The 23,585-nt window shown below is 37.1% G+C and overlaps 2 protein-coding genes across 2 annotated transcripts in view; both read right to left on the bottom strand.

Annotated features, from left to right (window-relative positions):
* The window catches only part of alpk2 (alpha-kinase 2), a 12,901-nt gene extending 3,097 nt beyond the window's left edge, over positions 1-9,804 (bottom strand). Inside the window, exons 1-9 of the mRNA XM_043221343.1 lie at positions 9,733-9,804; positions 9,585-9,664; positions 6,545-8,620; positions 3,693-5,193; positions 2,810-2,963; positions 2,182-2,312; positions 1,105-1,143; positions 626-924; positions 426-514 (exon numbers count right to left, since the gene is read on the bottom strand). Coding sequence (XP_043077278.1) covers positions 426-514; positions 626-924; positions 1,105-1,143; positions 2,182-2,312; positions 2,810-2,963; positions 3,693-5,193; positions 6,545-8,620; positions 9,585-9,605 — 4,310 coding nt within the window. The 5' untranslated portion in view covers positions 9,606-9,664; positions 9,733-9,804. The remainder of the gene's footprint in view (positions 1-425; positions 515-625; positions 925-1,104; positions 1,144-2,181; positions 2,313-2,809; positions 2,964-3,692; positions 5,194-6,544; positions 8,621-9,584; positions 9,665-9,732) is intronic.
* Positions 9,805-16,306: 6,502 nt separating this feature from the next.
* On the bottom strand, positions 16,307-23,554 carry oacyl (O-acyltransferase like). The gene is made up of 15 exons (XM_043221923.1): positions 22,822-23,554; positions 22,276-22,409; positions 21,983-22,061; positions 21,621-21,756; positions 20,727-20,971; positions 20,408-20,575; positions 20,227-20,329; positions 19,321-19,422; positions 19,031-19,196; positions 18,832-18,911; positions 18,087-18,197; positions 17,761-17,884; positions 17,491-17,677; positions 17,239-17,381; positions 16,307-16,722 (listed from the first exon to the last, which is right to left on the bottom strand). Exons 1-15 carry the CDS (start codon positions 22,973-22,975, stop codon positions 16,624-16,626), a joined length of 2,031 nt encoding a protein of 676 aa, XP_043077858.1. The 5' UTR covers positions 22,976-23,554; the 3' UTR covers positions 16,307-16,623.
* Between the last annotated feature and the right edge of the window lie 31 nt (positions 23,555-23,585).

Genomic DNA, 23,585 nt, shown 5'->3' with positions numbered 1-23,585 from the left:
TTTTAAATAAATATATTTTTACTCCTTAAACTTTCCAGAAAAATAATATGCAGCAAAACTGTTTTCAACACCATATGATAATAACCATTCAAAAAAAATGTTTCTTACACTAATCAGCATATTAGAAAAATTTCTGAGAAATCATGTGAGACTAATCAGAAAAGTTCAACTTTGCATCACAGGAATAAATTATATTTTAAAACGCATTCAAATCAAAAAAACACTTTATTTGAAAAGAAAAATAATTTTACTGTATCTTTACACATCAAATTTTTTTTAAATGGTAGTGAAGATTTTACTTTATTTAGAAAATCTTTGCTAACTCTTAAGTTCAGCTGTGTCAAACCCTTTTTTTACATCATACTATTACTAAATGAGTAATATACTGAAACCCAGTACTTTTTCACACTTCTTGTTATACTTACTCTGGCACCTCTCCAAATGCTTCTGCAGACTTGGCCACACTATTGTATGCTTTAATATATTCCCTGGCGGTATTCTGCACGTGACATTCCTTGGGTAAAAAAAAAAAAATAAATCAAAAAATAATCAAAAAACAATCAGTCCCAAATCTCCTTAAGCTAATTTCTTAATTAAACGTCTCCCTGGAGATGTTAACTCTCACCTCCACCGCCAGGCTGTAGTTCTTCTGGACAAGCTCCTCATTATTTTTGGTCCCATAGCTGATGGCGTTGTGTACTTTCAGGACGCAGGGATGGCCGGGGTTGAAGCTCGGCAGATTGCCTTCTCTAAGAGTGGTCCTGAAAGCCTTGCGATGCATGCCTTCACCGAAGTGGACCTTTTCGGTCACGATGCTCGCTGGGTGATTCTCTCCGAAGTACTGATCTGAGAGAAAATCTTCCTTAAAGAGAAGCGGGCTGCACTGGATGTTCTCCTCATCGCCGTCCACAACCCTGGGCTCAGCTATGAGATGCATGCATAAGATGAGAAGTGAAGTATAACTAACCGATCTCAACCCATTAAAACACATGCATCTGTCAGATTTACATATAATAAAATCTCTATATTAAGCATACTGTTCATACTATTTTAATCCTACTGATAGGAACAGCAGAAAGACCATGAAATGAAAAGTACGTTTACCTGGCTGATCATGACTCGGAATGACTAGTTCCATAAGCACTGAAAATATAAATTTTAATGTCAATGAATGTAATATGCTGGGTTGTCTTCTCATGTTTTGCAGATTTAGTAAGTGAGCATTGCTTTCCCAGACACAAACTATATATTTGACACAAAAATTCCATTCAAAATTTTTATTCAGAAAAGATGCATTCAATTGATCAAAAAGTGAGAGTAAAGGCAATAATAATGGTACAAAAGATTTCTATTAAATAATGTTGTTCTTTTGAGCTTTATATTCATGGCTTCCGCAAAAAAATAGCAGTTTACAAGATCATATCACAAGAAATGTATCATGAGCAGCAAAGTGGCATATTAAAATGATTTATGAAGGATAAAAAGACTACACAGTAAATTTATGCTTTGACCTCAGTGGAATAAAATACATTTTAAAGTATATTAAAATAGAAAATACCAATTTTTTTCTGTTTTTTTCAGACACATAAAAGATATTACCACATTTTTAAAATAAAACAGGATGTGTGAAAATACCTACTTAAACTGTAATAATATTTCAAGATATTACATTTTTGGATAATAAATAAATGCAGACTATGAATGAAATTCATTCAAGCATTTGCAATTGTGGAAACCAATACAATTTTTAGAAGTCCTTGATTAATAGAAAGTGTACAAAAGCAGTATTTATTTGAAATAGGAATATTTTCTAACGTTATAAATTTACTCTCACTTTTTTACTGTCACTTGTGATCCTTTTATTGAACCCATGCTGGATAAAAGCATTCATTTCTTTAAAAGCATTGATCTTACTGTCCTCACACTTGATTGTATTCATGCTGCACACATGCATACTTAACGTACTTAATTAATCGTCTAATTGTAAATGCCATTTTGGAAGCAGGAGAACTCTTTATCTGGCTTTCTTTAAGACCGTCACCTCATTCACCCCGCGGAAACTTCAGAGCATGAGTTTCTGCTTCAACTTTCTGCTTAGTCACGGAGCGCTTTAGCAAATTAAAATCGTAATTTATAGCCTCTTTAATCATTAGTCTGGGAAAGCAGCCCTCTATGTCTTACCCTCAGACGTGAGATGGTACTCTGAGGTCGAAACAGAAATGTTGGCAGCACTCAGGCTGCATTTATACAGCCCTAAATCTTTACTGCAAGCCTTTAGGATTGTCAAAGTGAAGCGGCCATCATCCTTCTCTCTGCAGAAAATAGAAAAACAATTAACTGAACATTTAGTGAATCAATAATTCCTGGGCAAAGGGTCCTGGAAACTAGACACAGTGGTCTATGCAGATCAGATGTTCATTTCTGAATTCTCCAGTTAAACTTCAATTTTAGCTTACAAAACATCTCAGAAGGACCGTTCTGGACTGCAGAGACCTGTTTGAGGCACAGTCAGCATTTAGTAGGAATGAATCACACTGTTATGTAAAAGGTACATTTCGCTCCCACTCCAAGTCATGGCTGAATCACCAGAGCGCTGATGTTCGCTCAGGTCTCTGCCAAAATTTACAGCAGATTTAGACAAGAACAGAGTGCCACCAAGTGGTAAAAGAGCTACAGTATAATGATGACCTTCAGAAATGTGGCCATCTCAGTTAAATAATTCCATTTGAAACTTAATTTTGGACCAGAGTAAGACGGTAATGTAGGTTGATAAGGTAAAGCAGGAGCTGATAAAAAAAGGCTTTCTTACATTTTGTTTATCTCTGACAGCACTGTTCCCTCTTTAGTCCACTTAATGGTGGCATCAGTTGGGACGGGACTGAACTTGCACCAAAGCAAGATGTTCTGAGGGTCAGCGGGGACTGGGTCAGCCTGGATCTCTGAGATTACACGAGGAACCACAACTACAACGAAAACATAAAAATTAATCATTTATAATCCTTTTTGCATATGATTATTTGATAACATGCTGGGGCAGGTTGCATAGACATATATACTATGTTAAGACTATTGCTTAAAAACTAGTTTGAATAACTGTCAGTTAGCCAAGAGCTAATCAGACTCACTTGTTGGATTCAAATCAGACCGTTCTCCTTTTCTAAAAACCTTTACAAAAGTTATGTCTTACTAAAAAAAAATTGGATAACTAACTTTTAGTCTACTCTAAGCTGTTTATGCTAGCAGCCTCTGATTCCATTGTATTCCACCTCAAAAAACAACTTGAATCAGTCTAAGGGTATAAGCTTGTCACCCTAAGTGGGCCAAGCTGATTATGTTGGTCTGTTTTGTAGGTTTTAGAGATTTATGTCCACTCAAACAATTGGCAAAGCAGCTAAAACCACATTAAGTAGATCAGAGATAAGCTAAGACAGCAAACCACATTGAACTAGGTCAAGTTGGATCGTTTTTTGACTCAGGAAATGGTTCGTGTGCAGGGATGTCCAGTCCTATTCCTGAAGGCCACTATGCTGCAGAGTTTAACTTAGGGCCTAATCAAACACACCTGACCCAGATAACCAAGGCCTATAGAACTTTTTTGGCAGGTTTGAAGCTAAACTCTTCACGTCATTGGGCCTCAGGGAGCAGAACTGGACAACCCTCTTATGAATGGACAATGGACTGTTTTGGAGAACCTTCTTTGGGCATTGGAGTCTTCTGCTTGACAACCTCACTATAAGCTCTCCTGGTCGCATCTTCTCCGTCTTTTCTTGCTTGGCGGAAAATTGCGGGCAGCTGTGGCCTCGTTCTTATCGGAACTGCTCCAGACAGGTCGTCTGCGATCCGCCTGCGCTTGATATCATCATTCGACATGCTGGGTAAACACGTGCTTGAAGAATCAGAAGTGCACGTCTTATTTTCCACCTTGGCTGTGTTACTGGCATCTACTTTAGGTTTTATAGGGGTGGCTTTCTGAGTGGCACTTACATTGCCAGCATCCATCTTGGCACCAAAACTCCCACTGGGTTCTACTTTGGGTCTCACTGACACGACATTCTGAGTGCTATCTTTGTTAGTAATGTCCACTTTGGTGGGAAGATGAGATGCTGGTTTATCTAGACCATTTAATGCTACCTTCACGTCATGGTTCTCAGTCTTGCCACTTCTGTCACTCAGTAGATCATTTTCAGGTTTTGGTGTCCCATGTTGTGGGGGCTTCTTTTTCTTCTTCCCTTGGGTTTTAGGAGCGATCTTCTCTGTGATGACAATGGTTTCAATAACAGTAACTGGGCGGTTTTCACAACCATCTCCTTCTGAATTTAAGTCCTTTTTTATGTGGGATGGGGGCTGAAGATCTTGCTTTTTTGTTGTCTGAATTCCATGTTGCTGCTTCTCAGCTGGTTTCTCCTTATGTTTAGAGCGTGTTTTACCATCTGAGGAAGTTTTGAAAGTCTTGTGAGGCATATTGTCTGTTTTGGGTCGTTGCTCGTAGTTTGACAATGAGAAATTATTTAAACTTGGTTCCTCCAAGTCTAGAGTGACATATGCAACATGTTTGTCTTCAGACACCATAAAATGCTGTCCTGTGAGTAAAATTAACTTTGAAAGCTCTTTGCTGATGTCGCAGGCATCACTGTACTCTGTTTTTCTTTTAGTGTCCTTGATAGAAGGATCATCTGAATCTCCACTGGATGAAGATAAAGACTGGTCAGGACATGTATGAAAGAGATCTTCAGATGAATCGTCACTACTGACTGATTTTTGATCACTCTTAAGGCACGTCTCATTAATAATCCCTTTAGGTGGAAAATCTAGATCATCCTGTGAACTTTTCAATAAACTACTATGGAGAAAAGTGTTGAGTGGAGCAAGCGGCATAATAAACTGTGGAAATGTACTTTTTTCCTCCCCCTTTGGCTTCACGCCGCTTTCCTCAGTGGTAAAATGCACAAACGTTTCATTTCCTTCGGCACTTCCCGCCTCAGAAGACGCGTGACGGTTCGATTGAGAGGGACATGTGTGAAGAGCAACATCGAAGCCGTGACACCACTCCTCACCGCTCACACAGTCACTTAAATTCTTATCGCCGGTGTAGATCCTTTGAGAAGTAAAACTGCTTTGACATTCCTCCTCAAAGGCCAACCCGAGTTGGGAAACTCTGTCACCGGTCACCTCTACCAGTTCATTTCCTTCAGGCTGAAACACAAAAAACACAGAAAAAACATTAAATGTCAGGAATCAAGAAATCATAGGCAGACAGCTTTTGTATAATCAGTTTAGGCCTATTCTAATCCAAACTACATTTAGCTGTTTGTTTACATACCTCGCTGAGGCGAAGGTCGGCCTAATGCAAAAACCATTATGCTTTCATGCTGCAGTCTATAGCCTCATGTGGTTAGCAATGGAAGGGATCATCTCTATTATAGTGATCACAGTCGCCGTGTAACGTAAGTGAGCCAATCACAGCTCTCCCGCTGTCTCGGGGGTCTGTGGGATTGGAGAAACTGTCGTACAGTTTTGCGAGCAGGGGTCGTATTTCGGCCCTCAGCTGTGCTCGTGCCCCTCACCCACTGCCTCTCCAGTTCCTCTTTTGCTCTTTGGTCTATTATCATCTACCACCCTCTATAATTAGTCTGCATTTTGGTTTATCAGTATTTTTCTCTGCACCTCACATTTCCTCCGCAGACACAGCTGTCTGTCATGTACGTATGACGAGGGTGGCGGATGTTTAAGTGTTAGTGAGTGCATCTGAGCCACACTTTGGTAATGAGTTTGTCAAAAATGGGTCTAGAAGAACATTTGTGTAGAAAATAGTGGGAAAATCAAATCAAATGATTCATAAAAATACACAATAAATAAAAATGCACAGTAAAGCAATCATTTTTCAAATGCGGAAAATTGTAATTCGCACATAGGTATGTGTTTAGTTCGATCTATTTTTGGTGTATGTGTGAGAAAGAAAGAGAGAGAGAGTATGTGTGTACATTATGAAGTGATATTTTCGTGTGAAATGACTTGGCTCTTCCAGCACACAGTGTGTCATAATAAATAATGAAAGTCACGATGAAAGTGTTCCACACATGTAAGACCTATTATAGGAAATGTTAAAGGTGATAGACTATTTAAGATCACGTTCCATCACAATAATATGTGGACGATTTTACATAATGGAAACAGTCACTAATAAAAAATGGTATTGGCATGTTTTGTGGTACATGTTTCCACAGTAATACCATGTTTTTGAAACTGAACCCCTGCATTCTTTGCACTACAGTACTTATATATAAATACCATGGTATGCAAATAGAGTAAGCATGTATCATGTTTATGCATGATCATACCATCACCGAACTAGTTATTTTTTTGGTATTAATGCTTTGTTAAAATTTGATTTCAATATGTGGTTACTTCAGCACAGTTAACCAAAACTAACCTTTAGTTTAAACTGAAAATCCTGAAATGCTCTCTCGATCTCTCGATGCAAACTGCAGAAGACTGAAAGAAATCTCAGTCAAAACACTGCTGTATTTTAAGCTAGCCTTCTCACCTTTGTACTCCAAAGCTCTCCAGGGTTTTGCTGATTTCCATGAAGTTTGTCACTGGCCTCATTTTTAGGATATTTTGTTGCATTAAGCATATGCATGGCTGCATCTGGTTTATTGGATTCAGACCTCTCCGACAAACTCGTGCCGTTCTCTGTCGTTTTATCATCCTGTCTGTCTGAGTCTGAATGAGAAGGAAGTCTATCTTCATCAGCTTGTTTATCAGCTTGTTTAAAAAGAGTTCCATTAGTGTTATCAGACTCAACTAGTCCTCTACTCAAGGGCTGACCTGCTTCTTCTGGTTCTGAGAGGTTCAGACTTGTCTGTCCAGTGATGTTTGCATTATCAGGATGCTCCAAAATGTTGTCTTGGATTGCCATAGTGTGCTTAGGACCAGTGCTCGATGTGCTAGCGCTGGTAAAAGAGTCTTCTGAATAGGTGTTAACTGCCTGGAACCAGTCTGACAGTGCACTAGCCCAGCTGTCCGAGGACGACCACCTCTCAACAGGTGGAAACCTCAGCTCCCAGTCTTCACTGTGGTGGTCAATTGAAATGTTCTCTCTCCTGGAGTAATCCGAGGCTTTTGTTTTGTCTGAATGGGCTGTGGTGGGGCTGGGAGGACAGGAACGACCCCACTTGTCAAAAATAGCACCGTCAACCTCTTCACCTGCCAAGAACTGGCAAGCGTCCAGCCACAACTCGCTACCAGCCTCAACATCACGTTCCGTTCTTGTGAACTTTAAGCAAGCACCATCGATCTCCTCAGAACATTTCCCTAAATCTTTATTCATGACAGGTGTTGGGTAAGGGATCATTTGTGAGAGATCCTTCTCATGTTTTCCACCAATTTGTGAGGTTCTAAGCATGGATTGGTGGAAAAGTGACTCAGTTGTCTCAGATGTCAACGGTTGCACCCAACTAATATCCAATGGGAATTTTGTTTCAATCGTTCTGTCGAGCATGGAATCTTCAGTTCTGTTGGATTCTGATTCCATTACATGTTCTGAACCCTGTAGAAGATTTGGAACCGTTTGGGTTAAAGCAGCGGTGCAAAACTCAACATTTGAGGAGACCAAGTCTTGATTTGCAGTCTGAATGATCTCACTGTCATTGACCAGCCAGTCAGCTGTTTCCAAGACAGTTTTGTTTAACCCAAAAAAATCTATTACTTCGGAGGCATCTTTTAAGATGTTTAGAGTGTCTGCTTCATGCAAATCAGCCAAACATAGATGAACGCCAGTCTGTTGATCTTCTCTCTTCTGTATCTGAGAGGTTGTAAAGCCACAACATGTCAAGTCCTCTACAATGTCATGTATTTCTGAATGAGTTTTATAGGCAGTCACAGCTTCCACTGCTATATCAACACCTTCAGATGTATCCTGGGTGAGGGTTTCAGAAGAACTCGCATCGGTCTCATTGCTTGCACCGTTCATTACATTAGAGACAGTATTTACTAAGGAATCTTCATCATTAGCAACTGGGTTAACATCAAGCCCAGGGTTCTCAAAGGAGGCATATTGGTTTAAAATGGTGTCTTGGCTCATTTCTTCTTGTCTGTTGTGTTCTCTTATTAATGAACTCATTAAAATGCCATGAGCCTCATTTGAATCCTCTTTAATGTTTGAGTTACCATGGAAGTCATTTTGACTTCCATGCAGTAGTTGAACTAGGCTAGGGATATTAGTACTGTTTGTGATACTGTTATTCTCCATCACAGCAGCAGTATTTTTTGTCATTTCTATCCTTTCGGTGTGATCCAGGGGCTGTGTTAAGACTAAACCACTCTCATTTTCCTTTTCAATGTTTGTATTATGGATTTCAGTGGTCCCATCCTGGCACGGAACAGGCATTAATCCTGAGCTTCCTGAGTCTGGATCAGGGTGTTGATCAGGGACTGAACTAAAGCTGTCGTCTGTCTGGTTGTCCGTGGCACGAGCGGGCTCATTTCGCTCTATGGGCGGTGAAGCGAAGGAAGAGTTGACAGCATCTGTGTCCAGGAACAGCAGATTGTCTGGGGTGGCCATGTCAACCCGCTCAGCTGTCATCTCCTTCTCTATGGATCGCTGCACACACGTCACTGCCTGAAATGCAAAGGAAACGGAAGAGAAAAAAGAAAACAAGAAACTATTAGGTGCATAGAAAATTAGAGCTGCAGATCATTTGAAAAAGCAAGAAAAAAAAGTACTGTGGCTTTTAGAATTGGTAACATGCCATTATTTTTTGCAACTTTTAACTAAAATGTCAGTACGCTATTGTAAAACCACAGTATGTTTTGCAAGACATCATATAGTAATCCCTATTTGAAGAAAAAAATGAGTTAAGATTAAACTTAAACAAATATATATATATATATATATATATATATATATATATATATATATATATATATATATATATATATATATATATATATATATATATATGTGTGTGTTCACAAATCCTGTTTTAAACTATAAATAACCTAGGTTTTCATTAAAAACAACATCGATAAACATCTATTGTTGCTCATATGTCTTGTGCTACACTGGAAATCAAACTAAGTGATTGGTCAAATGAGTTTCCACTTAGATTTGTATCAGTCCATGTGTGTGTGTGTGTGATTTCCATACGTCATTCTTACGTCAAAGCTATCAGGTGAATATGACTCACCCCTGTTTTTCCCACACGCAAGAATTTCTTAAGCTTCTCTTAAACTGTCACTGCGCACTTCAGTCAGATGCAAGACGCCATAAATTAAGAGACGTAATGCAAGATATAAATAAATCAGGTTAATTATTACTTACATACGCAGCCTGAAACTAATAACTGATTTTAAAATGCATGCAAAACACGCAAAAAAAAAAAAGTTGGGTACTGTACGATTCAAACTGTAAACTTATTACTGAGTACAGAAAGTCTATATTAGCTTATGGTAAAATAATATGTGTGTTAAAAAAATGTATATAACTAAATAAGGAAACTATACTTTGAAAATGCATTTTTGTCAATATACCACTAAAAGAATTTTCACAATATTTATGATTTCCAATTAGCAGCCAAACATACCTCAGTTTGGGCATCTGTCATGAGAGACCAAGTCCAAAGATCTCACTCCTAAAGAAGCCAGCGTTCAGCATCAGATCCCTGTGGGCAGAACACAAATGGTTTGTCTCAACAGAAAAAAAAAAAATCCCCAGACAATGAAGCAGGTACCTTTTTTTTTTACATCCAAATGGGCAAATACACTCAGTGGTGATGTAGGTCTGGAGAATATGAGGTTCACGTAAAGCTGACAGGTCTTGGGGGTTTGGGGAGAGGGGTTATTTTTAGTCCACATCCCCCTTAGTTCAAAGTGGGTTACCTGATAGCAGAGACATGTGTCATGCCGGACGATTTATCACTTCACGGCTATATTTGCCTGCCTTGCGATCATCAGAGTTGACAAACATCATGAAGAAGATCTCCGAGGCGTTTTTATCTGCGAAGCCAGAATGAGATTATTACTGTCAGAACTGTGAAGGGGAATTTGACATTGAAAGGTATTTTAATGCCTCTCAGGGGCGCCGATGGGCCAGCGTTTATCCTGCATCGGCTGATAGAGAGATGGAGAGGTTTTAAATAAGAAATGTTTAAAGCTCCACAGGGAGGATCTGATCTACAAGCTCTGACACAGAGGAGGAAGACTGCAAGGTTCTTAGAATTGCTTCGTTCTTTCTTTAGACAAGCGAATATACGTCTCCTTTTCCTCCTTTTCATTCTAACACGCTCGTTCTTTCTAGCACACACATCTGTAATGTGAGGTGGCCTTCCCAACAGGTGCATTTGATTCGAGGAACACACAGTTATGGAAACTTGCTCTCTCTGTCTTAACAACGAATTCAAAAAGCTGTCAACAAGCAGCATGCTTAATTTTTGTTTTGTGCTATCCAAGGAATAGATGACTGTGAATGTATTTTGGCCAAATATTGTCCTCTCATAACAAACTATACATCATTATTCAAACCAAATTATTCAGCTCAATTTTGAATAATTGACACTTTTGACTGGTTTTGCTGTTTGAGTGAAAAATATGCTTTTAATAAATCAAATTAAAATTATGATTTTTGCCCATGCATGAGGTTTCAAGCTTTAAAAAGTCGCGCAAGCAAACAGTTTTGGAACAGACCAAAAGTGAAGTTAATTTCAATTTTCAGCACTAGTGTTGGTACTGTATGTGGTTCATGGATTACAAACGAACAAAATGCACATTTTCAAGCGAAATGAGATTTAAACTGAGGTTCACTAGTGAAGGTCATAACAGGTCCTTTGAATTTAAAATTGAGTTCGTCAAAGGGTTTCATTATCGTGTTTAACATCCCCCTCAATTTACAAGTGTGTCTATGGATGCAACAAATTTAACTGACATACTCCAGCTTAAGGTTGGCACAGGTCGAGAAACCTTTAAGCTTTGCAGGCTGTTAAAATCACGCTGAGGTTTCAGTCTTCAGAATGCATTGCTTTATGATTGATCCCTGTGGGAACATACTGTCTTCACTCCTTCAGTGTCCAACTGCAAACCTCTCAGGACATAAACCCCTGACTCCAGTCTGTGTCCTGAGAGTGGGTCATGAACACCACACACCACACTCACACACACACACACACACACACACACACACACACACACACGAATCGACATGTCAAGTGATGTGACCTTATTTTCCCATTGAGCCTCACTCATTAGTTTCCACTGGACACCTCTCACAGCACACACACACATTCCTGTAAATGTGTTATCTGGGCAGTCGCCTTTCATACATAGTCAAGAAGTGTCATTACATCTTTACGAATCTTCCTGCAAACAAAGATAATTTGAGATATTGTGCAGCTTTTAAAAGGTTGAAAAATGTGTTCAGCATTTAAAAGGTTAGTTCACCCGAAAATTTTCATTCTGTCATTATTCACTCACCATCATGTCGTTCCAAACCTGAAAGATCTTTGTTCATCTTTGTAACACAAATTAAGATATAATTGATAAACCAGAGAGCCATCATAGACAGCTACACAACTGAAAGTATCCAGGTCTATAAACATCGAAAATACACTGGTAAAACACTCCATGTCACATCTGTGACTTTTTTCTCTTTTTTTTGTGCAAAAAAATGTACCTAACCCTTTCATTTCAGAGAGTATCACAACGCATACGTATGCTTTCCCCTAAGTGTAAACAACGCAGATTACGCCAAATGCATTGCTGAGTACTCTCCAAAATGGTGGAAGACGTAACTCAGGGGAAGAATGATTGAGGAAATTATGTTACTTTTGCAACAAAAAAGTATTCCCATAATATTGCAAAACTGAAGTTGATCCACTAATGTCACATAGACTCTTCTACTAATATATTTACTATGTTTCTGGAGCTGGATCATTTCAGTTGTGTTGCTGTCTAAGGAGGATCAGATAGCTCTCTGATTTCATCCAAAAATGTCTTAATGTGTGTTCAAGAGATGAATAAAGGTCTTATGGGTTTGGAACAACATGAGGGTGACTAACTAATAACAGAATTTTCATTTTGGGGTGAACTAACCCTTTAATAATATATTGCTTGTTTTAAGCAGGAAGAAAATAAAAAGACTCACAAATATTTACTTCACACTGTTATCATAAAAGTTACTGGCGGTGTCACATTTTCCACAGACATTACTGCTCACCTTCAGTCAAGGAGAAACATCTCTTGATTTGAGGCTTTGGCACTGCAAAAAAACCAAAAAGACAATGTTACGTGATTCAGTATGTGTGATGTATTGTTTTATAACCCTGATACATTTAGGAATGGGTCAGTGACAGCATTGTGTTGGAAACAGGAACAGGTGTGGACAGGCTGTAGGTCTTCAACACAGCATGACCATTCCTGTGTGTTTAACAAGCCATGCTGATGTTTTGTTTGTTTGTTTGTTTGTTTGTTTGTGTGTGTGTGTGTGTGTGTGTGTGTGTGTGTGTGTGTGTGTGTGTGTGTGTGTGTGTGTGTGTGTGTGTGTGTGTGTGTGTGTGTGTGTGTGTGTGTGTGTGTTTGTGTGTCTCTGAACAGTTGCTGGGCAGATACAGGCCAGAAAGACACACGTCTTGAGGTGAAGACCCACCCAGTTATTTAACACTAATATAATACCAAGCGTTGGTTCGAGCCCAAAAACACTTAAGCAACCACAAACAGTCTTTAATCATAAACACTGATATGAGGACGTGCACGTCTTGTACTAATTCGTTTCTTGGTGACTTGGCCTTGATGTCTTCACAGTTATTTTAAATTTGGATTGTAATCATTTACACATTAAGTACCATTTTGGAAATTCCGTTTTGAGATGTCGCCATGTTATATGGACGGTATTAGATGGAAAAACACGGTACCTTGGCATGCACCTATTCAAATGTTACATTCTAATCAAAGGATTTCATTTTGTAATTATCAACATGTAGCACTTATCGGGGTCTAAGATACTTACGCTCTTGTATTCTTATCAAAGAACAGGGTATACTTAAAGCCCTTCAGACACAAGTGTTAAACAGCGGTAAAAACAGAACGAACAGGCATTGAGTGTACATCAATGGCCTTTAAATTTGTATTAAAACAAGTTTAATCTAACAATATAATTCCATTTAAAGCAATAACTGGTCTTTTATATATACTGTATATAAATAAAATACAGTTCTGAACATTTTATTGATTCAATAATTCTGAACATGTACTATGGTTCACACACAAATTAAGGAATACATTTTTGAGAAAAAAAATGTATGTTTCTTAAGCATTAAATAAGCATTTTATCTGAAATATCAGAAGACTGAAGTAAAGATGCTGATAATACAACTTTGCATCTCGGGTATTTACATTTTAAAATATATTCAACACCAAACAGGTCATATAAACTTTCATATTCATATTTAATTGGGCATGAGGTATGCATTTAACTGTATAATTTCCCCTACATAAGTAAACACAGCCAGCGCGCAGCATTACACCTGCTGAACACAGAGTCCTGAATCAAAAACCTCTCTGTAATCATTCATGAAAATGAGCTCGTTTGAAGGTTTTATTGTGCTGTTATTCCCAATCCGGACACACGCTTACAGATCTAGTCTTGTTTTGGCACAGAACCTTAAGCATTCACGAGTGGAGATATGGAAAAAGTCCAGAGTGTCAGCTTTCTGAAGTCAGTTAAATATAACCTCACTAGTATGTGTTGTTGCATGGGGCGTCTGTATTTCTTGCTACAGCCTCTGAATCACTGTGTATGTGATATACGTGCACAGTATGGGGTTAAAAGAGGGCAGGAGGGGCTTTGAACGAATGTAGGGCAGACTTTGACTCCATTCACAGGACTACGACCCAGCTCCCTCAAAAAAAGTCACGTCACCAACTTACTGAAAACGTACTCGCCCTTGGGCACTCTAAGAAGTAGATGAACTTACTTCAGAAGAGATTTGAACCATACACTGTTTGCTCAACAATGGATCCTCTGCAGTGAATGGGTGCCGTCACAATAAGAATTCAAACATTTTATGAAAACATTGCAATAATCTGTAAGTAATCCACACCAACCCAGTCCATCAGTTAATGTCTTTCAAAGCAAAAATTTGCAGTAGACAGATTAATCATTAAGGTGTTTTAACTTCAAAGCGTCGGTTCTGGTCAAAATATGAGCCCATAAAACCATTTCATACAGTGAAAAAGTCCACCCCCTGTGGTCCTCTCACATTATGATCTTGTAAGCAGTGCTTGATCTGTGCATATTCTCGATTCAGACAAGACTCCTTCACTGGAGAAAGAAATCTATCGGAAAGAGCACTCGTATTTTAGTCGTAAGCAATGGTCTAAAGTTAAAAATGTGTTAACGGCGGATGCAATGATGGTCATAACTTCTCTTCACAAGATGTTAATTGATGGACTATATTACTTTGTGATGTTTTTATCAGTTGTTTGGACACTAATTCTGACGGCACCCATTCGCTGCAGAGGACTGATGAGCAACTGATGCCATGCTAAATTTCTCCATATCCCTTACAAGCAAACTCATCTTCATCTTGGATGGTCTGAGGGTGAGTACATTTTCATAAAATGTTTACTCCTGGGTTACCTATTCTCCTTTAAAAAAAAAACCAAAAAAAAAAACATATCTACTGTAGTCTAATGACATTTATATCGTAAAGAAAAGAAGGCATAGTTGATTAGCCATCGCCTCAGATAGTGAGCGCGTGCAGTTAAACGTCTACCAGCAGGGGGCTTACTAGACCAAACCTCGCTTTGAATTGTGTGTCATAAGCCTATATATGACTTCATCCACGAAATTTAATAGGAAGGCTGATCTAAGAAGCATCCCCCAACAACTGGAAGACAGCATGACTAATAAAGTCACCATGCACACAGTACATGCACACCTGCCAAATGACAACAGCATCACAGCTCTCAAATAATGTTTGCTTAAGACTAATGTTAACGTACTGTGCCAGTAAAACACGCTTCAGTGTCATGTCATGCTTCAAAATCAGTAAAACCCTGCCTGATGATTCACTCTTCGTCATTCACGCTGTTTCTGAATCATATCGTTTGAGAAACATGTCGTTCTTTATTTTGTCCGCTAGGTGGTGCATTATCGCTATGCTATAAACTTAACCATATAATCGACGAAAACATATAATTAAACACAGTGCTGTATGTATTAATATCCATGCATTTTTTGATTAACATCTGAACCTTTACTAGCTGTGGAAAAAAAATATATTAATCACAGAGTACCTTTCAACGCGGTTTGAAGCTGGAAAGACGGTAAGAACAGTACGTTTAAATGAACCGGAAATTGATTCAACGACTGGATTTAATAGTCATAGTGCCCTCAGACGTAAACAAAGTTCAACTCATATTATTATTATGATATGACAATGTTATGGTGCACACCAAATAAACAAAGGGGGAAAAAACGACATACTACAGTACATAGTGTGCAGTATATGTATCCCATAATGCAATGGAATCAACTTGAACCTGTTCATTTCTAAAGACATTTGAACAAGATTAAAGTTTTTTGTTTGATTAAGTCCTGCTTAACTTACGGAAGTAGGTAACGTAGTGTACACTGTAGGTTAGCATTCCATTCAGAACAGAACTGAATTTATTGCAGCACTTTAATTGAGTTTTAACCTGCTACACAGCCGTGGAAAAATAAGTTTCATGGAGTTTTGAAGTAGTTCTTTATTTCTAAGTAGTCAAATAGCTAATTGGCCTCTTGAATACTTGATTGGCCACTTGATGTTGATTGTCCTCTTATAATTAGGATTTTGTGACTTGCCTGATTACAGCGTGCACACAGGTAGCTAATAGCATTTATGAACACACGTTTTAAGAACTTAGAAAGACATACAGTAGGATACAATTATAATATCAGTGCTTTAGACCACCTGGAAAAAATAAGTTTAGCGGCATCCCCCAAAAAAAAGATGATTACCGAGGATTCATACCTTACCGTTATTTAAAAGCTTTCTTTCTGTTCTGAAAAGTCTAATGGAATGATTTATCACGTTTCACTCCAAAATGATGGATTGCTAAATGACTTAAATTCCTGCAATTAAGATGCGGTCGCCTCAATTACACTTTAGATACTGACGTCTGGTCGCTGTATTGTTACAAGCAGCTCACACTTGAGACACTCGTGACGTTTGGCATCAGCTCATCCCATGTACGACCTTATTCCACTTATGCTGCATAAAAAAATAGCATAAATCCCTGTGTACCTCAAAACAGGACGGTGCTCCGTTAAGTAGCATGGGGTTACCATCCGATACCGTCACAATACACCGTTTTCACAATATGACAAAATACAGTATAACATTAATTTGTTAATTCTGTATCATTTATTTAAAATCATTTATTTAATGCATTCCAAAAAAACAACACTAAAGCTATCTAACCCAGTTCATAAACAACAATCTACAGCTTTCAAAGTAAATAAAATTAGAAAATAGGGGACAAATAATGAATAAATATCCTGCACTCAAATCTTCTACTTTCTCCTAAATACATAAACATATTTAAATCGGCTCTTCACCTTCTAGTCTTGAGGTAATGAAGCAGAACTTATCGTTTTGGCAGGAAGAGATATGGCTTTTCGATTAGTACAGTTAACACATAACCTACAGAGACTGTCAACAGCAGGTGACCCAGAAACAGGTAGAACTGAGGACAGAGAAAAAAGCGACAAAATGATCATTACAGATGGCATCCAAAAACATAAACTACCTATTATTATGTTAAACCACTTGCTTAAGAAAAAATATATATTTTACATATATATTGTTAGCAATATCTAAGTATATTTTATATTTTAAAATAGAATTTTGTTTTTAATTAAAATGTATTTAAATGTTAAATTGTAATAATATTTATCAAAATTACCATTATGATTATGTTTTGGTTAGTGCTGTCAAACAATTGTGATCCAAAATAAAAAAAGGTTTGCATAGTGTTTATTTTATTCATTATTACATTTAAATACACAAATAAAGCATATATTTTAAATATTTACACCTGTATATACACATGTATTATTTATTATAATTTGTATGCAAAAAAAATGTTCTAAAGTATACATGCATTTGTTTGTATTTTATAATAAATATACACTCAAATATTACATATATATGCACAGTGTTCTGCCTACTCGTAATTGCATTTATTTAAAGAAATACTTACAAAGTTGAAGTCTGAATAGTGCATGGTTGTCTCTTGTTTGCCGTTGTACAGTATAATAATGATTGGGTGGATCAGATAACAGGCAAAGCTGATGTTAGACAGAGGAGCCCACAGGCTTAAAGACAGAATTTTATCCACAAACCCTGTGCAGAAGCCAATTAAATGCATGTTACGTTCGGGCTGACAGTTGTGTTATCCATCATTTACACTAATTATTTCCTAAAATCTGATACTTCAAGTTCTTCTTTTTACCTCCGCATCCTTCCTCGCAGGCCAGGATGATCCAGACCAAAGCCAGGGCCCAAAGCGAGCGGTGTGTCCCCTGATAAACGGCACGGGTTAGGGACGGATAGGGCGGGACGTCTCTCAGCACGTAGGCCAATCCCACTAAGAGCGCCATGACTGACAGCGAGCAGAGCCAACCCACGACCGCCTGCCACTGTCACAGCAAAATGACCCGTTACGAGACTGGAAACTCATTTTTGATATAAAAAGCAATAAAAAAAACATTAAAGACATTGCCTGTCGCTTTATCAGTGTCTCTTTCTTGGTGGTCATGTATATTCCAGCAAGAACGCCCAGTAGATACGGCCCATATCTTGTGTAGGGTTTGTTGTAGTAATACTGAAAATAGCTTTCATACGCCCTGAGAAGAGTACAGAATAAAGCAATCTGAAACAATTACGTAACACTTGATTGAACAAAAATCAGACTCCTTATACTAAAACTGCTTTGGTACTGCACTTGGCAGCTGCTAGAGGCCTCGATCACAGTGTTTTACAAATGCATGCATTGCCTGCGTGATTATGTCTCGTTGGGAGCGTTGCAATTAGGAAATTATTTCTTACAGCGTTGTTGGCTGGTGCACAGGGAGATGCAGCAAACTGGTGATCAGGGCTCCTGTTACACTGGAGATCATTAGGAGAATAACCGACACGACGACAAGCACGCGTTTGTTTCTGGAAGTAAGCAAAGAATTTCGTTCATGACCTGGAAACCTTTACATGGGTGAATCTGACAAAACTTGTCTTGAAAAACTTTAAAATTTAGTTTTTAGAACAATTAAGACATATATTATAATATAAAATATAAGAATATAAATATATAAATCAATATTTTCAAGATATACACTGTGTGTGTGTGTGTGTGTTTATTTATATGTAGACATCATAAATGTGCAAAGTAACACACACATGTAAACAAAAACATTTATTTTGGCAGCACTATTAAAAAATAAATGGACAAAAATATTAAGCACTTTTTTCATAATTGACAATCATAAATATTTCTTATTCGGAATATTTCACAATACATAACCTTTTACTAAACTTTTGAATTTATTTTTTTGTATTTTGTTTTACTGCTTCTAAAGCTGATTTGTGCTATTTTATTACATTATTTTATTACTTTATTATAGTGTACTGTATCATAGTAAACTGTATTAGAATTTAATGAGAATCACCATTAAAAAATATGTAAAAATGGTTTTAAAAAATTGGGCTTAAATGTGATTAGCACATATTTTTAGGTAGCAACATGCGTTCTTGTTCTTTTAATAAATTACGTATTTACGATATAGTCAAAAAAACTTACATTCTGTACAGGAATATTAGAAAAGGTGTTGTTGCATAGAACTGGAAGTCGATGGAGAGATACCATGTCCAGGGTGCGCACTTAAAAAAAAACACAACAAATAAAATGTTCATCATAATAATGTACAGCAGCGTACTTTTAAATGTGCTGTAAAACACTAGTGATATAAAGATTAACCAATTCATTTATCTAGACATACAATATCTGTGATGGTGAAGAGGTTGTTGACGAGGAGCAGATTAGACCACCAGTATTTCTTACAGCTGTAGACCTCGTCTTCGGCTATGAACCAGAAGACCCCTCTCTGAACGATGGAGAAGAGTCCAATGGTCAGGCACACGATGAAGAGGTGGAGAGGCTGAATCCTGGACACATGGCAGGAATTATTACAGGACATAAAAGCAAACTATTACTGCAAAATCAACCCAGAAAATTGGTGGTGTATCTTGACTACGTGTCTTGACTGAAAGCTATAAAGATAAAACTAACCGCTTGAAGCGCTTGAAGAGGAAATGAGCCACCAGACTGAAGCTAAGCGTGTTGTCTGACCTCTGGATGGAGCTCAGCAGAGATTTAGCACTCAGAAGACCACTGGAACGAGCGAACAAACAAGACACTGTCAATATTAAATCACTAACTGTTCTTACAAGTTTATGCTATGATTATGCCATAACACATCTCTTTATGACACATTTTTACAAACAATGGAATCGTTCACGTAATAATTACGTCAGTTAATAAAGTAGTGCTGTCAAATGATTATTCGAGATTAATCACATCTAACAGAACAGTTTGTTTACATTATATATGTATGTGTACAATGAATATTCATTATGTATATACAGATGCATATTATGCATATTTACATTTATACATTCATATTCTTAAATTATATATTATACAATTACATATTTAATGTATAAACAATATATATATATATATATATATATATATATATATATATATATATATATATATATATATATATATATATATATATAAATATGTTTACATTTGTATTTATATATAAATATTAAATATACACAATATGCACAAATTTTTATTATGGAAGTGATTAATCGTGATTAAAAGCACTAATATATATATATATATATATATATATATATATATATATATATATATATATATATATATATATATATATATATAACTACTACTTGTAAAGAGTAAATATTAAAGAATTGCATATGGTAATACATTGATTTTATTTATGAATTAAACTGTTTATTATATTTTAAAACATATTATTTATGAATAAAAAAAATTCCCAATTCAAAATATTAATTTAAATTCCCAAAATGCTAAATAAAAAGAATTATATATTATATTTCATATGGCTTGATTTTTCTAATATGAGATCTCAGGTGGTCTTACCCCAGCAGCAGAAAAGAGTCAACCGCTAGATACACCGGCCCACTGAAGGCAAAAATATACAGAGGGTTCCTCTCCACCATTTCCTTCCACCTCTTATCATTGTCTAAACAGAAACAAATCAGGTCAAAGTTTATGACCAATTTTTCATATACAGATGTGTTCCCATTCCCCTCACTCTTACCCAGGTTACTCCAAGCGCTGAGCTGCACGGTGTGGCCTGAGATGATCCACAGCAAGCTAAGAATACGGATGCCATTCAGAGACGAATAACTGCTTCCAGAGCTTTCTGTGGTGAGCAACCCCTGACTGTTAGTCTGTACTGAGAGCGCCTGGAGGCAGGATAACACAGCTGAAAAAGAGAACACATGAGCGAAAAAAGGGAAATAATGCGAGAAAAGAGCATGAAGGAGGAAAACATAATCAATTAAAATGGGTCAAATCAGTCACGTTTGCTATAAATGGTAAGATGTGTGTGTGTATGTGTGTGTGTGTGTACTTGCTTTTTGAGATGCTCTGCTGGTCTTTTTCGGCATTTTGGTCTCTCCTCTGTGTGGTATCCGGGGAAGCATTGCTCTCTTTACTCTGATTGGCTGAGCCGTTAGCCAAGAGAGCGCCGTATTGGCTGGTGTTTGAGGTATGAGCAAGACCCAGCCCTGGTCTCACCTCTCTCATCCGCTTCCTCTTTATTACCGCCACACAGATGGAAGCTACGAGAGGAAGCGCCAATAACGCACAGCACACAAACCTGACGCACACAAAACACCAATTTAGCCACCAAATCTTCACATTATTGTGATAACAATTGTGACCCTGGATCACAAGTGTCAATTTTTCGAGATCTGCTGTATGTGGTGATTATGGTTAAGAAAGGTCAATATTTGGCTAAGATAACAAATAAATTCTGAGAAAATCACCTTTAAAGTTGACCAAATGTTCCTAGCAATGCATATTACTAACCAAAAATTAAGTTTTGATATATTTAAGGTAGGAAATTTTTAAAATATCTTAATGGAATATGATCTTTACTTAATATAAGTAAAGATCTTAATCTATTGCTACAAATATAACAATAAGCGGCTTAAGAAGGGTCACAATTGTGAAAAATTCTTAATTGCAAGCACCCAGAACACCTGGCAACTGTATTGAAAGCCTCAGAACACCTTAGCAACACCCTGGAAACCACAAACAAAACACTCTAGCACTGTGGCATGCACCAAGTGCCATAAGTAAAGTACATTTACTTCTACTTCGACAAATGTATAAATAATATGTCAAATGAGCAGCTAGGAGCTGTTCTGTTGTTAGGAACAACAGAATCTGTTTAATTAAGCACCCGTTGCAGGCTTGAACCTACACATTGCGCACATGTGGTTGATAATGTGTGTGTTACTCACAGGCAGACTACGGCAGACGGGTCTACATGAGGGGAATCACTGAGGCACTGAGTCATGAAGACGCCGAGCGTGGAATCCGACATTAAGATTGAAGGCACAGAGGGAAGTAAAGAGATTGGTTTCTGATCAAATGCACCTGCAGACACAAACACAAATGTAGAGAGGTGTGCATAATGTACATCTCACACAAATATTATGAAGAGCCACTGTAGATGTATAATTTTTGCTCATCAAATACCAAATTTGCTTATTAAATTACAAAAGGCTTATAATTTCTACAATGCAATGACAAACGCATAGCGGTGCAAGAGTTTAAATCCTTTGTGGATCAGTTAAAAATGAAACACAATGATTTCACTCACCATAAACTACTAGTGTCTGGACTTCTGATTCTGTACAAGAGTCAGGAACGCAAACACCCACAAAATACTCCACACTGTCCTGTTTAACACAATCATTATCACAGATTTGTGACAGTATCTGGTTATTTAATCATAATAGTTGCATTATTTGGAAATTAAAGGATTAACACACACTGGCTAAACACACTTACTGTAAAAAAAAATATACATACATGTATATATACATATATATACATACATATTGGATTGAGATATTGGAGTAAGTATCTTTTTCATGGTGTTTGTAAGAGTACCTGTTTGAGGAAGACCTGGCAGTACTGTCCCATGAACTCAGGGCCCTCCACAGACAGACACTCTCTCAGAGACCCGGGTCTGTTCACGTTCCCTCCTTCAACATCGCTGCCAATCTTACCAAATGCATCGTACACTACAAGCAGAGCAGGAGGGAAGAAATTAAATCACAAGGAAAACAGTTATATATTTTAAAAAAAAAAAAATGTTATATTGTTAAATAAGAAAAATGTGATGATCATAAAACACACTATATTAAAATATATATATATATATATATATATATATATATATATATATATATATATATATATATTTAAATTTAAAAAATCAATAATAGTAAAAAGACAAAAAAAAAAATATATATATATATATATATATATATATATATATATATATATATATAAATAATAATGAAAAATATGCAATATAATAGCGTAATATTCTAAACAATATTAACAATTTTCATGTTAAATAAAAATTACTTGACTGGTTTCATGTATTCAATTAAATATAATGCTTTAGTAAAATCTGGCATTATTACTTACTCAAGACCGCATATTTGCTTGGAGTATCTTTCTGTAATTCCCCAAGGAACGCCGTTGTGTCCTCCTTGCAGTTAACAGACACGTTCCAGGCACATGCGGGGTGCCAAACCAACAGGTACATCAGAGTAACAGCACTCCATGTTAAGCGTACCATCTTATACAGCGTTTCATTTTAGGTGTTTGACTCGTTTAAATATGGCGAAAGCAGGACACATCAGAGTTGGACATGTGACCTGTCACTCTCCCACCATCCAAAATGACCGTGGAAATCAAAACGCCACGCTCAGATGATTGTCTTTTCATCACACACTCAAACCTTTCACCACAGAGAGGCCAATGAACAACTCAACAACATGTGAATGCGGTCATGATCAGGTCTATGCTCCGATCAGAACTATACATATATACCGAATTATCTGTGCTATACTTATTGCATTTTTATGTCAACAATTGTCCATTTCAATCGAAACGAAGATGATATTTCATTGAAACCTAATTGAGGTCCACTGAGTCTGATAAAGAGAAATATTTGACAAGAGAAAGACTCACTTTTAACACGTTTTAGCACTTTTTACAAGGAAAATTTACAAGGATTTACAAATTACAAGGATTTTCTCTAACATCCGCCACCATAAAAGCCTCAGATTTACAATGATTAATTACAAATTTAAAGTCACTGCCACCCTCGTCAACATGAACGCACCAATCGCATCGCTGTATTTCACAGTGGCCCTTATTCTGAGAATCTTGACTTTAAATTCCCT

This window comes from Puntigrus tetrazona, chromosome 21 (assembly GCF_018831695.1).
Source record: "Puntigrus tetrazona isolate hp1 chromosome 21, ASM1883169v1, whole genome shotgun sequence".
Taxonomy (NCBI): Eukaryota; Metazoa; Chordata; class Actinopteri; order Cypriniformes; family Cyprinidae; genus Puntigrus; species Puntigrus tetrazona.
Note: the sequence above shows the minus strand (reverse complement) of the source record. Positions and strands in the feature narration are given on the sequence as shown.

What these genes read in the sequence shown, in the direction of transcription:
- oacyl (XM_043221923.1), bottom strand. Translation starts at nt 22,975, where the DNA reads ATGGTACGCTTAACATGGAGTGCTGTTACTCTGATGTACCTGTTGGTT. An exon ending in AAGCAAATATGCGGTCTTGA is followed by an intron (nt 22,410 to 22,821) that starts GTAAGTAATAAT and finishes CTCTGCTTGTAG; the next exon opens with TGTACGATGCATTTGGTAAG. An exon ending in GCCAGGTCTTCCTCAAACAG is followed by an intron (nt 22,062 to 22,275) that starts GTACTCTTACAA and finishes TGTGTTAAACAG; the next exon opens with GACAGTGTGGAGTATTTTGT.